The sequence below is a fragment of the Anopheles bellator genome, chromosome 2 (genome assembly GCF_943735745.2).
Source record: "Anopheles bellator chromosome 2, idAnoBellAS_SP24_06.2, whole genome shotgun sequence".
Lineage (NCBI taxonomy): Eukaryota > Metazoa > Arthropoda > Insecta > Diptera > Culicidae > Anopheles > Anopheles bellator.
The window spans coordinates 49,801,183-49,815,461 of record NC_071286.1 but is presented as its reverse complement, the minus strand read 5'-3'; the positions used below and the strand labels follow the sequence as shown (position 1 = coordinate 49,815,461).

Sequence of the window (14,279 nt, the reverse complement as noted above, 5' to 3'; positions counted from 1 at the left end):
AGAATCGATTTGAATTCTTTTATCACAGAAGTCACAGTAATATTTTCTCCCCATAGTGCGTACGAAAAGTTGGTACAGACAAAACTTATGCCGTTTCAATGTTATGAAAATGAACAACATAACGAAACAGAGTGACACTTGGTTCTGTCACGAACTGACATTCAACAAACGTAAACATTGGCTCCACGCTGGTGAACAGTGCCTTGGCCACATTTTGCATTTGATAAATTGTATTATCGTAAAGAAATAGAATGGCTGGCCATCCCATTCTTGCGGGTGATCTTGTTAAGGAGCCGATACATTTGATGGATACGAACAAAAGAGTGATTCTTGGGCCTGGCTTGCGACTGCAACAGGAAGTCGTACGGGCAAGCAAGTGCGGCCAACTGAAAATGAAGGCTCCCAACACTTTTTGGGTGGACGCTTACCAGAAACGGTACACGCCGAGTCGAGGAGAGCTGGTAATTGGTGTTGTGACCGCAAAAGCAGGGGACATTTTTCGTGTGGATATCGGCAGCAGCGAAACTGCGTCCCTGTCGTATGTCGCCTTCGAAGGAGCCACGAAGAAAAATCGCCCGGATGTTAATGTAGGCGATATTGTGTATGCTCGACTGTTAATTGCTCACCCAGACGTGGAACCGGAGCTGGTTTGTGTTGATTCTCACGGCAAAAAGGGCAAACTAGGAATTCTTCATGATGGGTTTTTGCTGAACTGTAGTCTCAATCTGATACGGAAGATTCTGAACCCAAAATGCACGTTTCTGAGTTTACTCGCAAAAGAGCTTGCATTTGAGATGGCTGTCGGAATCAACGGGCGAATTTGGATACGAGGAAAGGGCGTAAGGGAAACTATCGCTGTTGGGAACGCTGTTTTAGCACTAGAATACGTCTCAAATGATAGGATCCGTGAACTTTGTGATGACATCGTAGCATATGTGCAAGGCTTTGCAAAATAAATGTGTAAAATTTAAGCAAAAAAGATTGTAAATTACTGATAGAATTAAGTGTGCTTTATATTACAGTTTAACGATAGAGTAAATACAAGTCTCAGCGATGTCTTCACAGTCGGCCTGGTGGGTTGTTGTTGACGTTTGATGCACGTTTTATTTGCATCTCGTTCTACCTCTAGTGCTATTCCACCTGCTGTAACTGGGAGGCCACACGAAGCGTAGAAAACTACCGACCGTAAACACTGTTAGAAAACGCTTTGTTTACAAACAGAGGATAATTTAAGTTCTTATTTGCTGGTACAGCAACAAAATCGAAAAAACAGAAAAAAATGTTCAAAAATCAATTCATTTCTCTTCTATTTTTATTTTCTCTGACCAAAAACACGAACGTAAACGGTTTGGCATTACAAATTAGTTTTACGCTAGTTTTTACGATCGTGTGGCCTCCCAGTAACAGCGTCGAAACTTGCTTTGGAGTTCTTCTTGCTCTTGTTTGTCATCAGCTGTGCGAGTCGAGGCTGTGTTACGTTAGCCGTTTGTAATTTTTAGTTAATGGCAACTTTATTCAGCTTCGATAATTTTCGTAAATTACCCACAACGGAGCTGCGTCTCAATCGATCCATTCAATATTGCTGGGAAATTGTTGATCGCCTGAAAACGGAACCGTATCTTCAGGTGGCAAAATAGATACAAGCTAACGAAATGGGTATGGACATCAACATCGAACATCACATCGAATAATCGATAATATTCTTTCGCATAATTGATATGTAACGCTTTAAATTGTAGGTGAGGTTAGCGTTGGCCAGCCTATGGTAGAAGAAGTAGAAATTCCTGTTCCATGGGGAATCGTTGCAGGTAAGGCTTACGAACATTGGACTTTACGTAAATCTTCCTTTTGACGTCATCGTTTTTTTGCGCCGTCACGGATCTCTTTATTGATAAGCTTGTGCTATCACGTAAAGCGTGATAACTACCATGACTGAATCGAGTGAGCACCCAGTTAAACGAATTCTTGATGCATGGTGTGGTGAATCGTTCTATAGCATCATCAGTCCAGTGGTTCACTTAGGTCAGTTCAAGTTCAATAGAGAATAATTTGCATTACTAATCATCTAATCCGATCGGTAGAACGAAATCACTTGAAACAGCATTGCGAGAATAGAATGTGCATTGAAGTAGTTTTACACAAGAATATGTTCGTTTAAGCAGCTTCGCGCATTTCGCAACAATCACACGTTTGTTGCTGTTTAGAGAAATTAAAAATATTAAATTAAGAGAGAAATTAAAAACCTTTAGAGTTTCGATAAACATTTATAAAGTTTAAACTAAAAATACAAATTGTAGACAGTGATCGAAGTATGATGGAGCGGATATAGGGAAAAATATTGATTTTTGTTTCGTATGACTTAAACAAAGCTTGTGTACACAGGAACAATACGCTGTTTCATTGGTTTAAGTTTGATACCCTTTGATTTATTGTTTTACACATAATTCTATAAGTTTAAGGATCTATTCAATGAGAGTATTATTCAAGTGTTGAGTTGTTATTTGCGTGAATATTTATTCCAATTTTATTTGTTTGTTTGCAGGTAAATGGTGGGGCTCTCGCCTGAAGCAACCTGTGCTAGCGATTCATGGATGGCAAGATAATGCAGGGTCTTTTGATCGTCTGTGCCCTTTGCTACCAGCAGAAATTTCCATTTTAGCCATCGACCTCCCAGGACATGGAAAGTCGTCTCACTATCCAAAGGGCATGCATTATTTCATTTTTTGGGATGGTATTACACTGATCCGGCGCATTGTGAAGTACTATGGATGGGAAAATATTACTCTTCTCGGTCATTCGTTAGGAGGTGCGCTTAGTTTTATGTACGCCGCCAGCTTTCCGAATGAAGTGAATCGGTTCATTAGTCTCGATATTGCTGGTCCTACGGTTCGTGATCACATCAAATTGGCAGCTAGTACTGGCGATAGCATCGACAAGTTTTTACATTATGAAACGCTACCCGAGTCTAAGATGCCTTGTTATGGTTATGAAGAAATGATTGATCTAGTACTAGCGGCTTATGAAGGCTCAGTAGATCATGATTCTGTGGAGGTGCTGATGCGCCGAGGCATGGCATTGGCTCCACCGCATATGCACAAAAATGGATATCATTTTGCACGAGATCTTCGGCTGAAAGTGGCGTTACTGGGCATGCTTTCCCTGGAACAAGTTCTTGCCTACGCTGAATGTATAAAATGTAAGGTGTTGAACATTCGCGGAAAACCCGGAATGAATTTTGGCAATCCTGAAGTGTACGAAAAGGTAATGGAAGTGTTACATCGCTCTGCGTCGAAGGTTGTTTATTATGAAATTTCGGGAACCCATCACTTACATCTGGTAACACCGGAAAGAATATCAAATGAAGTTAGCCAGTTTTTGCTCGAGGATTAAGAATAATGGTTAATTATGTTACAAATAAACATAGGGCAGGTCGTGAACTATTAGCGTTATTTAGAGAATTCCTAAATACACTGAAACAATACGTGGGCTTCAAGGAGGTTGTGCTACTCGGTTAATTCAGGAACAGTAATGGTCTTCAGATTATATTGCATTCAAAAAAAAAATTGACAGAGCTAGAGCTATAATTCCGGACAAATACAGCCTTGTAGTGTGTAATCAATTGTATTGAAATTTTAACACTATGCTATGTCAGAGCTACATGTAGCATGACGATGAAGCCCTGTATGAATTGGTGAAATACGTTGGTTATTGTATGGATGAATTGCGTTATTGGGAAGGTTAATCATGGTGTTGTTTTAAAAATATTAGAAAAAGGAACAGAACGTTTCAGGAACGATAATACAAAATAATAAAGTTTAATAAAAAGGTATCTCAATATTATTCGAATGATTGACATAGTGCTTATTTTATTTTATGTCGTTTTATTGTTTATATTAAGGTGAAACGTAATATTTTCTACTATACATATGTAGGACCGTAAGCTTTTATGGTATTGGAAGGAATAAGTGCAGATTCTTTCAGATAGTTTTCAATTGCTTTTTGTAAAATTGTTTCCAAGGGACTGAAAGTTGCACGTGATCGAAGTCGTGCTTTTGAGATTTCCAAACACTTCACTAAATGGTGGTTCCGCTGTTGTTTTGCTTTCAGGATATGATATGCTGTCGACGGTTGACTGCGATCTTCATTGTGGAATTCTGATCCACCTTCATGGTGCTTCAGTTTTGGTTGCACGCTACAATAAATGAACATTTTCTCAAAGATCAAAATTCAGTACAGATTTAAACCGCACAATCAACTGGATTTTATTTTACTCACATATTTTTTAGTTTTTCGTCCAGGTCATGTTCCAATGCTGCATATCTTTCATTTAAGTCCGCAACAAAATCAATCGTTTTCGTCATTGTTGCTGCCAAAGTTTGCTTACAAAGAAACTGTGTTTTAAAAAAATACATTTTCTGTTTTGAGTATCGTTGTCATAGCAACTTTAGAACAGTTTCCATAGAAACCTTTACGTCGTTTGTTCCAACGATTGAACCATGTATATAGTCACTATTGTGCTCAATATAAATATACATTTTTCAAGAGTGTTTTGTATCCGATTTCCGATTCAAGCCGTAGAATATAGCATATAAATGGAATGTTGGAGATTTTTTCTCTTAGAACTTTGAGTCTTTGACTCTTTTATTTTAAGCCTTTCGCTCGATTTCCTTTGTTTGGATTATTCATGAAAATGCGTCACCAATAAGATTGAAAGGGTTGCAGTTCATTCAGCCCCGCCAAGAAAAACATGGTCCAGATGAACGACAGAGGCCAAACAATGAACCAAAATGCGTAGGCTTTTTCATGAAATATGGTGAAGCAAATAGCAAAGATAAAGCATATGGGAAGAGGTTATAAAGATGGTGCATAGAACTTTCTTTCTCATGTTTTCATCTAGTACGATTTGCTGGACGTGCTGAATGAATTCAAAATTCATCAATTATTGCTGGAGTCCAGGAACTGCATGGAATCTGCGTCAAGGGGCGAGCTTCAACATTGTGATGGAGCGAGCCATCCGGAACTCTGGAGTGGAGACCACAGGGAGCTTTTAATTTATGTCCAGCTAGGGCTATGCTGGTCGAATCTGTTTGAAACCGCGTTGAGAAGAAGATATTCAGGTTGATTTATGGCCAGTATGTGGTGAGGGCCAACAGAAAGCACCTACAATACGACAACCTCCGTCTGTCGTGCAACGTATTCATCTCGCTAAGCTTTCGTGCACTGGTCATCTCATGAGAATGGCGGACGACGAACCAACCTGCAAAGTCTTCTAAGGCCGTCCACAGAGACAGAGGGGGTGTGTTAGGCTACTTTTGAGATAGCGGGATTGTTGTAGCCGGATTAGTAATCAAGTAAATAGTAGGAGGATAAGTTCGTCTCCCTTGTATATCCGGACAGGTAACAAAATAGAAAGAACATTTGAAACACTTTTACTGTTTTAGATGAAATATTATTTCGGCGACATATTTGATGTAGTCTGCCAAAAACTTATAAAAGTGACATTATTATGTCTTTTTGAATAGCGTTTATGTATGCTGAGAAAAGGCTTCATGTTTAAGAGCCTTTCTAAATTTCTCTAGTAAATGCTTATTCAATTTTGTCAATATGAAGCGGTTTTTCTGAAATCATATTCTTTTCCCAGTACCGATGCTTATTTACAAGCAAAATATTAGCTCCAAATAATTGACCATAACGTGTCTTAAAGACAATGTAGCTCATAGAGAAATGCAAATTGAATTTAAAAATTATCAAAAACAAGCATCCAAAACAAGTACAAACAACTAACTTTGGCTTGCAAGTTCTTGCCTTAAAAGATCTAATATTCCAATAAATGATACGATCACATTTGGAATGTGTCTTGTTCTGGAGCTGGCGCATGTAACTCTAGCTCTAAGCAAACTAAAACCATAAAAAGTAAACACATCTACATTCGATGTCAATACGTCGGTTGGATTTATCCATGGCACATAACTGGCTCTTGGTATTACAAACGCAGTCACTATTACCCATTTTTCATACACCATGTACCTCATAGGTACAAGTGTTTTCTTGTTTAGAGTACTCCATGATCGTCGAATCGAAATGATCAATATCGTACTATGTTAGGCAGTCTTGGGGCGTACAGGAACAGGGGTATGATTGTCGTGCATGCTGCGTGGCCGAATTTTGAAGGGAATTAACTAGCTCAGCTCTTGTGTCGCTGTTTGGGCGAGTGCATCATGTGGCTACGCCGGTTTTTAGTGTCTGTGATAAATGTTTTGTTCGGTTAGTCATGGTGTTCTTGCTGTCTGAATGTCTATATAGAAGTGTCTTCAACATACAATGATAGTGGTGGCTGCAAGATATGTACACGTTTTAGAGGCACTGCAGATAGTCATTTCAGTTGTTGGTAACTGCCAATGTGGTTGGACAAAATCATTCGCCTTTTCTACTACTAACACCGAGGTTGTATTTTAATGGCGATCGGTCAGTTCATCGAAATATTGCCCTATAGAAGCTCAGTGATATCTTTTCATTAATATCTAACGTGTATGTTTTATTCACTTGTTTTTATCCACTCGTTTGTTAAAACATGATGTGTGATGAGGTGCATACTATTGCAATGATGTTAAAAATTCGACAAGATCCTAATGACTTAAGCCACTCGTACAGAAACTTAACAAAAAGTATGAGTTTGTTCGTTTGGCTCGAGTGATATAGATTCTTGAGACCAGCTTAACGTTTATTGATTGTGTTAAAAATAAATGTGGATGAAATCGAAGATTTCTCAAGGATTGGTATGTTGAAATATCTTAACGCCCTAGCTGTTGTCGATTCATAGGAATCAGTAATCATACCGAAGAAAGTTCATCTTGGTGAATGATGGACAAGGTAACTATTCGTTCACCATTTTGCACACTGCATTCGGTATAGTGTTTTAATTAATTCATATTAAGCTTTTAAAAAAATGCTTTCTAAAATCTTTCTAATTCATCGTGAACTAAGCAACAACATGTGAATTAAGCATTTAATGATATCTAATTAGTAATTCGAAAATGGAAAATTTGGCTTGTAGCAAAAAGCATGAATTGGACTGCGTTTTTTCATGCATATGCTTTACTGAAACTGCAAGTTGCAAAAAGAATTGTTCAATCTAGCGTTGGAATTGTGCCAGCAACATTGTTCCGAACTGTTTTCATGGATGATAATACAGAAATGTGTGCATGTGATATGTCTGGAAAAAACAGTGTGAAACAGTTTAATCAAAACGTATGGTTCCATGGTGTATGCGAATTTGGTGGGAACAATGATATTTTTAGCGGAGTTTTTTGGGGGTTGCAATGCTCTAATTTTTTATTTATTCTATACTGGTGTGTGAAAATCATTGTGGTAAATTTAAAGATAATTGAAAACAAACTATTTGAAATAAATATTTCATTAATGTAATAAAACATTTATTTAAAAAAAGTTATTAAAAAGAAAAAATAAAATAAATTGAAGCAGTTTTTTGCTCCTATTCAAGGAATTTAAAATGGGAATTTCGTTTTCAGGGATCCGGTATAATTAATGTGTAATGTGTATGTATAGTGTAATGGTAATGTAATTAGAATTGGATATTTCCGATTTGTTGCATTGAACATGGAAGTTTATATCGTTGATTTCAATGGAATTTATTGTAGTGTTTCTAGGAAGATAATGTTTTTAGTTTTTCCTACAGATGCATATATATGAAAATATTACGTTTTTCCAACTGTTTAGCAGACCACATACAATTACCTGTGAGAGAAGCAATCATTTTCTAAGTTTTATTCCACATAAAGGGCAAGAATAATTCCTCTCGAAAAGGGCAAGAATTCCTATCTTGAAAGTACAGGCAAAAAATATATAAAACTTGAAGTCTTAAAAGCGTAGTCTAAGCTTCTTTGCAGGTATACACAGATAAAGCATGACTACAAATTACTTAATATGAGATTCTTTTTTGTGTACGTTTGTCATTTTTGTTTTCTATATTTTAAGACATTTCAAATTCAGTAACCGTAGTTAGTACTAAAAAGAAAAAATTGACCTACCCGTATAAGGTTCTCTGCCTATTGCCTCCGCCTTTGCCTCTTTCGTCTTTCTTGTATTAAAAAGCACATATTACATTGGTGGTCACCATTCAAAAGAAGAGCCGAATGTTAGACTAATACAGCTCAAAGTCTTTATAATACAAAAGAAAAAAACATTCAAAAGACACATGGAAGGATGACGATATCCTAGAAACATTTGGATATTTTTTTCTGAACAGAAAAAAAGATCATCATCTTATCATCAAAGATCATCAATTCTTATCGAATGTACGCTGGAACACGTGTGACCTCTTCCGTTGTGTTGCAAACGACATACATGTAATACTTGCCATCGCCATTATTGCACGAAGGCATTAAACAGTAATCATCGCCTTTCACATGTTTTTCGTATTCGGCAATATCTTGCTTGTGTAATATGCAACACGATAGTGAAGAAGCCATGAAAAGCAAAGCGATGGCTGAGAAGATTTTGTTTCTCTTCTTAAACTTTTGCACATGTCTAACGATGACAATTTATCAAACTGCGCAGCTGTCCATTTCGCGATACGGCAGATAGTGGAAAGACAATGTCATGTGGTGATGCTGAAGATATTTTCTATAACGGCCAAGTTTTGAAAATCTCATTATCGATCAAAAGAATCGGAACGAAAATGGTTCTTCGATGTTAGAGATGCCAGTGGAAACGTAATAAAATTGATGAACGTTTGAGAATAAAAAACAAAATCCTGGACTCATAATGCTACACGTATTACGAGTTTGATGAGATGAATTTGAACGGTTCTTCACTGATTTCAATGACGAACGGAAAAATGTAGTGAATAATGAAAATAAAGCAAATAAAAGGAATCTCTCCTACTTATAGACCGGGCGATAGATCTTGTGGCAGCTGGATTGGTCGAATAATAATTAAGGATTTATAAGTTGAACATTAAATGGTTGAAATGATGTACATATTATCTTTCTAAAAACTTTATTTATTTGAATTATAATAAAGCAATTGTGGGAATGAATAAAATTCAACGTAACAATGCATCGTAAGCTTCATATTGAAGTTTTAAATTTGGCGATTGGAATAGTAGTTCCTTGCTATTGTTCACAATTCTTATCATTGCAAGCCTGGTCCCATTACAAAGAAGCAGAGACTGTCGAAGAAGGATCTTTTTCAAGTGTTTAAACATTAGGCGGAATGCCTAGTATATAAAGCGAATTCAACAACTCGGTTAGATAGTTTATAGCTTCGCCTTGAATTGGTTACACATACTTTTGCTTGGATTTTAGCGTTAACAGCATGAACATAATTATTTTTGCCGCTTTGATAATTTTGTACAATTGCGTGCAGGTAACAGGTTTTTAGTTTTCTGTCTTCGCTAACAAAAAAGGTTGCGAGTTCTTGAACACTTTTTAGAATGAGGACTATCACGAACACTTCAGGACTATCGCTTTTACCTCTTGGTCACCAGAATTCACAAGAATGCAAATGGTAGATTAAGGCTATTGCGATGAAGTAGGATTACTACCAATGTTGGCCAATGCTACGAGTTAACAGCTAAAGCTATTCTAGGACCAGAGCCATGGTACAGTTCTTGTGCGTTATGAAAACGATGAAAACACCCCAGAATTTGTTTGTCTTTTAGAGATCTGGGAACAGACCTCGAACAAATGTGTACACATAAGACAATACAGGGTTTGAAAAATGTACCTAGCTTTTTTTCAAGCAAACAGAAGCTGGAAAGAAGAGGAACCTAACATCGGCTGATAACGGCAACGATCTAAAAGTATCACGTCAGATACTTACGCGTTGGTAAATCGTTTCTATTTATGTGATGTACTTAAAGGTTGGTTGTGCATAGCGAATGGAAACCTTATTTATGAGTCCATTCTCACTCCCAAGAATGTTTATGTTAAAGTACCATGTTCGTACAGTGAATGATTTCAAAGGCGAAAATCATAATCTTACCGGAGAGATAAACTTATAATTTTTAGAGATATAATTAATTTTTTATCTGCGTCAGTACAATTTGAGTACAGAGGTGATTGCAGCTCGAGCAGCACTGCAGCAAGAGTACTAAGAGGTGATTGCAGCATACTTTAGGCTTTAGGCGAGCAAATAATTCGAAGAAGTTTAGCAGAGCAGATCCTCGGTGGTCCTCGGTGGATCCTCGGCCCAGAGAAACAGATGGGGCGTGGTTGGCTCGTGGTATCGTGATAAGAATGTGGAATGCAGACTTATTAAAATAGAAAAATATTAAGCCGTCGTACCGTAACCAAATCGGACTCCAAAGTAATCCAATGCAAGTAGAATTCTGTCGTCAAAATGCTTCTAGTATTCGAAACCATTACCATACCGGCACCGTGTATAGAACACCAAAACCCACCACTCCATCAGATATAAAAAAACCTCCATCTTTTCCTGGACCGACAACACCTCCGCCAAAATCAAAAAGTGCTTTCTCGAATGAGAATAGGGCAAACTAGGCTAACACACTCATTCCCAATCGACAAATTCAGTCCGCCTTTATTCCAGTTCTGCCGAGTTGCCATCACAGAGTAGCACACATCCTTCTCGACTGCCATGGATACTCCTCAGAAAGAACAATCTGTAATATAGACCAACTCATATCTCAAGTCCTCTCCAAAAACCCCAACAACAGCAAATACCTACCAAAGCAGCTACAATAAATGGTAACACGAAACAGTTAGCAGCACAAGGAAGAATAAACAAATTTTTTAATCTTCCGCTTGGCAGCGGGATTACTAAACCGGAAATCCGCATTCAAGTCGCATTTGCAATAGAGGTGTTTCTTCAACATTGAAATGTCCGCAACGGAATTAATGAAAACACTTCTTATTCGGGTACATTAACAGCATTTTCACCATAAACTTTCTATATCGGGAAAAAGCATCACATGGCGAAATTCTTAAAGTATCTACTAAGTATCTACAGCGATTAATTACTCATCTGAATTTTCGAAAACTGTTCCCCGAAACGCTTTGCCTGTGTTTGTTAGGTGTAATAGGATAGGAATCGAGTATCGGGCAACGTCGTCATCGAGTGACAAAAACCGCAGTATTTGACCCAATATAAATTCTAAGTTACAAAGATTTCTTTACGCCTTTGCAAGCATTGAAAAGTATACGAAAAAAATGTTGGTGAATTAATATAATAGTTTAATTTAATGTAATAATTTAATAATGTTATTTAATTCCACCGAATAATATTATCGATAAATTTATTTGACATAGAATATTTTGCAAAGTGTGTGAAAACGAAGTCCAAACGAAAAATCAAAAAATGAAGGGGACTATCCTCTTGATGACTTTGTGTGTTTGTTTGACTGCTACTTCAAAATCCATTTCAGCTTTTACTGTGTTCCTACTTGCGGGCATTTAATCATCACTCGTTTAATTAACGTAAGTGCTGTTCGGTATTATTGGCAGAAAGAAGAAATGTGGAATTTTGAAGCAGGTTATCATCACGAAGGACGAAGGCATAGGGTCATGCGAATCGAAAGTCTAACCTAAGAATAAAATCAAACAGGCTCTTAGTTTGATTTCCTTGTTTCTTTCCTTTCCTTTGCTTTATCTTAAGAAGTTTTTTAAGCTCGTCTTCAAGGCTTGTACGACCACGTTTGAATTCAACAACCCATCTTTCTACTATGTATGTTAATTGAAGGCGAAGAGTCCTTAAGTACTTTTAACATCCGTTCATAAAATTACTTTCCATAAAACTTTCCAAAATTACAATTCAGTCATTGCACGATACTTGACTTTTATATTGGGAAAGTTACTGAGCAAGTACATTGAGCACTAATATCTGCTTCGGCCCCCGCTGATAAAGCAGTAGGTAATGCTTGTCACTGTCACGCAGCTGGCCTAGGTTCGAATCTTGGGACCGGTTGTGAACTTCTAACAACCCCGCCCGTAAAAACGAACCGTAGCGAATAGCACCAGAGATCTTAACTCTGGCGCACATAAGAAGAGCTCGCTTCGTCGTACATTATGAACTTACGATTACGAGAGTTTCAAATGACATCGTTCACAGCAAAAGAAAGATTACTGCGGCAAAAAGTCAACAACCCAATCAAACGTTACAAACCAAAAGCCACTAATAAGTCAGCTCGAAAGTTGTGCCCAAAATTCTTGGTTGAAATGTAAGGAACGAACGACTGGGATTCCTACGACACAATCATCAGACAATCATGACTAACGCCAACTCCAACATTCAACTCCAAAAATCAACTAAAAACTAAATCAACTAAAACAAAAAAAATAAATCGACTAAAATCAACTCTAACATTTTCAAATCATCATATGATGCTTTTTCTCCTTTGATTTTCAGATTCAATGTGGTGTTTTATTTCATTTCATATCATTAGGTTCGAGAAAACTTTTTTCGCATGGCGTAAAACTAAATGTGGCTTAGCACCAACACCGCAATGATTCAATAAACGACGGTCAACTTGTTCAACGACGAACAAGTCTTGTTCAGAAAAAATGTTAGCCGGATCGTCTACTGGTATCTTATTGATAAAAGTCAAAATGCCACTTCCTTCCTACTGTATTATATGAATTCTCCTATATATCTGGTCTTTAGCTACTTTAAAAAATGAAGCATCTTTTTTTGTCGAAACTATGCATTCAATCGCCTTTCTTTCTCTTTGCCCATATCTGTGAAAGCATTCGTTTCCAGAACCTACGCAATATTTAAAAATTGTGCAATAAAGCGTATCTTCGTTGTTGCTGTACTTTGAACATAATTGAGCAATACTTTGTATGAACAGTTGTCTGTAGTATTAACGGCTCGTAGTATATAAACACTAGAACTGATGGACGGATCCCACTTGTATCAAATCCTAAGTTCTTGATAGAATTTTAATTCGATTATTTGATTCACAATGCTGCAACTAGTTGGTTTCTTGGTGATAATAGTAACGGTGAATGGAGTGCCGGTTGATACGGATTTAACATCTTTACTAAACGATTATAATCAATTTGTTGATGTGTTGCCAATAGATCGTTTGTTTAGACTTACAAATGACTATTACAATGCAGATACAGATTTCAAAACCTTCTTAACATATTTAGAAGGACGCGAGTTTTCTGTTGTATGGAACGGAATACTTGCATTGCCTGCTGTTGATGATTTTACTAAGTACCTCGCAAACGCTAACGTCCCAGTATATGATGTGATAAATATCGTTGCAGCTTTTATTGGACAGCCTAGTGTTTATCTAAGAACAGCACAGGGCAAAGGTGTGATGTTATCCATATAATTTAAAGTCTATAAGTGTTCTTATAACATCTGGTCTTACAGCTTTCAAAGCATCAAGACAAGGTGGACTTAAAGGATTCGTCAAAGAATTATTTTCAGTTTTACCGGTCGCTCAATGGCAGCAACTGTATGCAGAGAAAATGAAAAACAGTCCGGCATTTAAGGAGTTTATCAACAAACTTAGAGGATTTGACTACGTTCAAATAAAGAATTTTTATTCCGTAAGTTATTAAAGTCATATTTAATACTCTACTAACATTGGCACTTACATTGACAAACATCATTTACATCAGCATCATTGAATGGTATCGTTTACGAACGACAAAATTCTAACCATGGATCTAAACCGATCATGAACATTCTTTTGATTGCAGAGCTCAAGGGAATTCCGATCGTTTGTGAAAATGTTTCGAGATTATGGAATCGATGTTGGCAGTTGGCAGAATGCAGTGAAAAAAATTTTAGGATGGGGAAACATCTTTGAGTTTCTCTGAGTGATGGACAAGAATCTTCAGCTGTTCTCAGGGCGCTGATATATATTGCTTACATGTTTCGAGACTATTCTTGAATATTATTATCTTAATCTGAATATTTTAGGATTAGTCTCTTCTATTGAAAGTTTTTCCAATCAGATTGTTCGGAAAAATGGTTTTATTTTATTTCAAGATACTATAATCGTAGATTACTGGTCGGTCCTAAGAATTTCGTTTGAACCAATGTTGAGTTTCGTAAATAAAAAACCAACGTTCATTTCAACAAAAAGTCTTCTAAACTGTGTTGTTCTAAATTGAATGTCATGAAGTTTTGTCTGGCACGGCCATGTAATAATTGACGATAATTGGAGTTTTGGCTTGGAAAACTAGATAAAGAAAGCAAAAAAGGCGACAAGGCAAAAGATACGTAGTGACAGAATTAGAAATTTCCCACCTTAATCCTAAATGTTTTAAAATACCTCTGCG

General features: G+C 37.0%; 4 protein-coding genes across 5 annotated transcripts; 3 read left to right on the top strand and 1 right to left on the bottom strand.

Annotated features, from left to right (window-relative positions):
* The first annotated feature begins 182 nt into the window (after positions 1 to 182).
* On the top strand, positions 183 to 956 carry LOC131210418 (exosome complex component RRP40). The gene has a single exon (XM_058203661.1). It carries the CDS (start codon positions 252 to 254, stop codon positions 954 to 956), a length of 705 nt encoding a protein of 234 aa, XP_058059644.1. The 5' UTR covers positions 183 to 251.
* A 448-nt stretch (positions 957 to 1,404) lies between these two features.
* On the top strand, positions 1,405 to 3,840 carry LOC131208697 (probable serine hydrolase). 2 transcript variants are annotated; one of them, XM_058201516.1, is made up of 4 exons: positions 1,405 to 1,656; positions 1,740 to 1,808; positions 1,897 to 2,022; positions 2,543 to 3,840. In XM_058201516.1, exons 3-4 carry the CDS (start codon positions 1,929 to 1,931, stop codon positions 3,388 to 3,390), a joined length of 942 nt encoding a protein of 313 aa, XP_058057499.1. In that variant the 5' UTR covers positions 1,405 to 1,656; positions 1,740 to 1,808; positions 1,897 to 1,928; the 3' UTR covers positions 3,391 to 3,840. The 2 variants fall into 2 exon arrangements, with proteins under 2 accessions (XP_058057499.1, XP_058057500.1); XM_058201517.1 differs by lacking the exon at positions 1,897 to 2,022.
* A 78-nt stretch (positions 3,841 to 3,918) lies between these two features.
* Positions 3,919 to 4,367, bottom strand: LOC131211301 (uncharacterized). The gene is made up of 2 exons (XM_058204719.1): positions 4,276 to 4,367; positions 3,919 to 4,192 (listed from the first exon to the last, which is right to left on the bottom strand). Exons 1-2 carry the CDS (start codon positions 4,359 to 4,361, stop codon positions 3,919 to 3,921), a joined length of 360 nt encoding a protein of 119 aa, XP_058060702.1. The 5' UTR covers positions 4,362 to 4,367.
* Positions 4,368 to 12,943: 8,576 nt separating this feature from the next.
* LOC131207650 (protein G12-like) lies at positions 12,944 to 13,814 on the top strand. The gene is made up of 3 exons (XM_058200273.1): positions 12,944 to 13,295; positions 13,363 to 13,541; positions 13,695 to 13,814. The coding sequence occupies exons 1-3, from the start codon at positions 12,944 to 12,946 to the stop codon at positions 13,812 to 13,814; spliced, it is 651 nt and encodes a 216-aa protein (XP_058056256.1).
* The last annotated feature ends 465 nt before the right edge of the window (positions 13,815 to 14,279 follow it).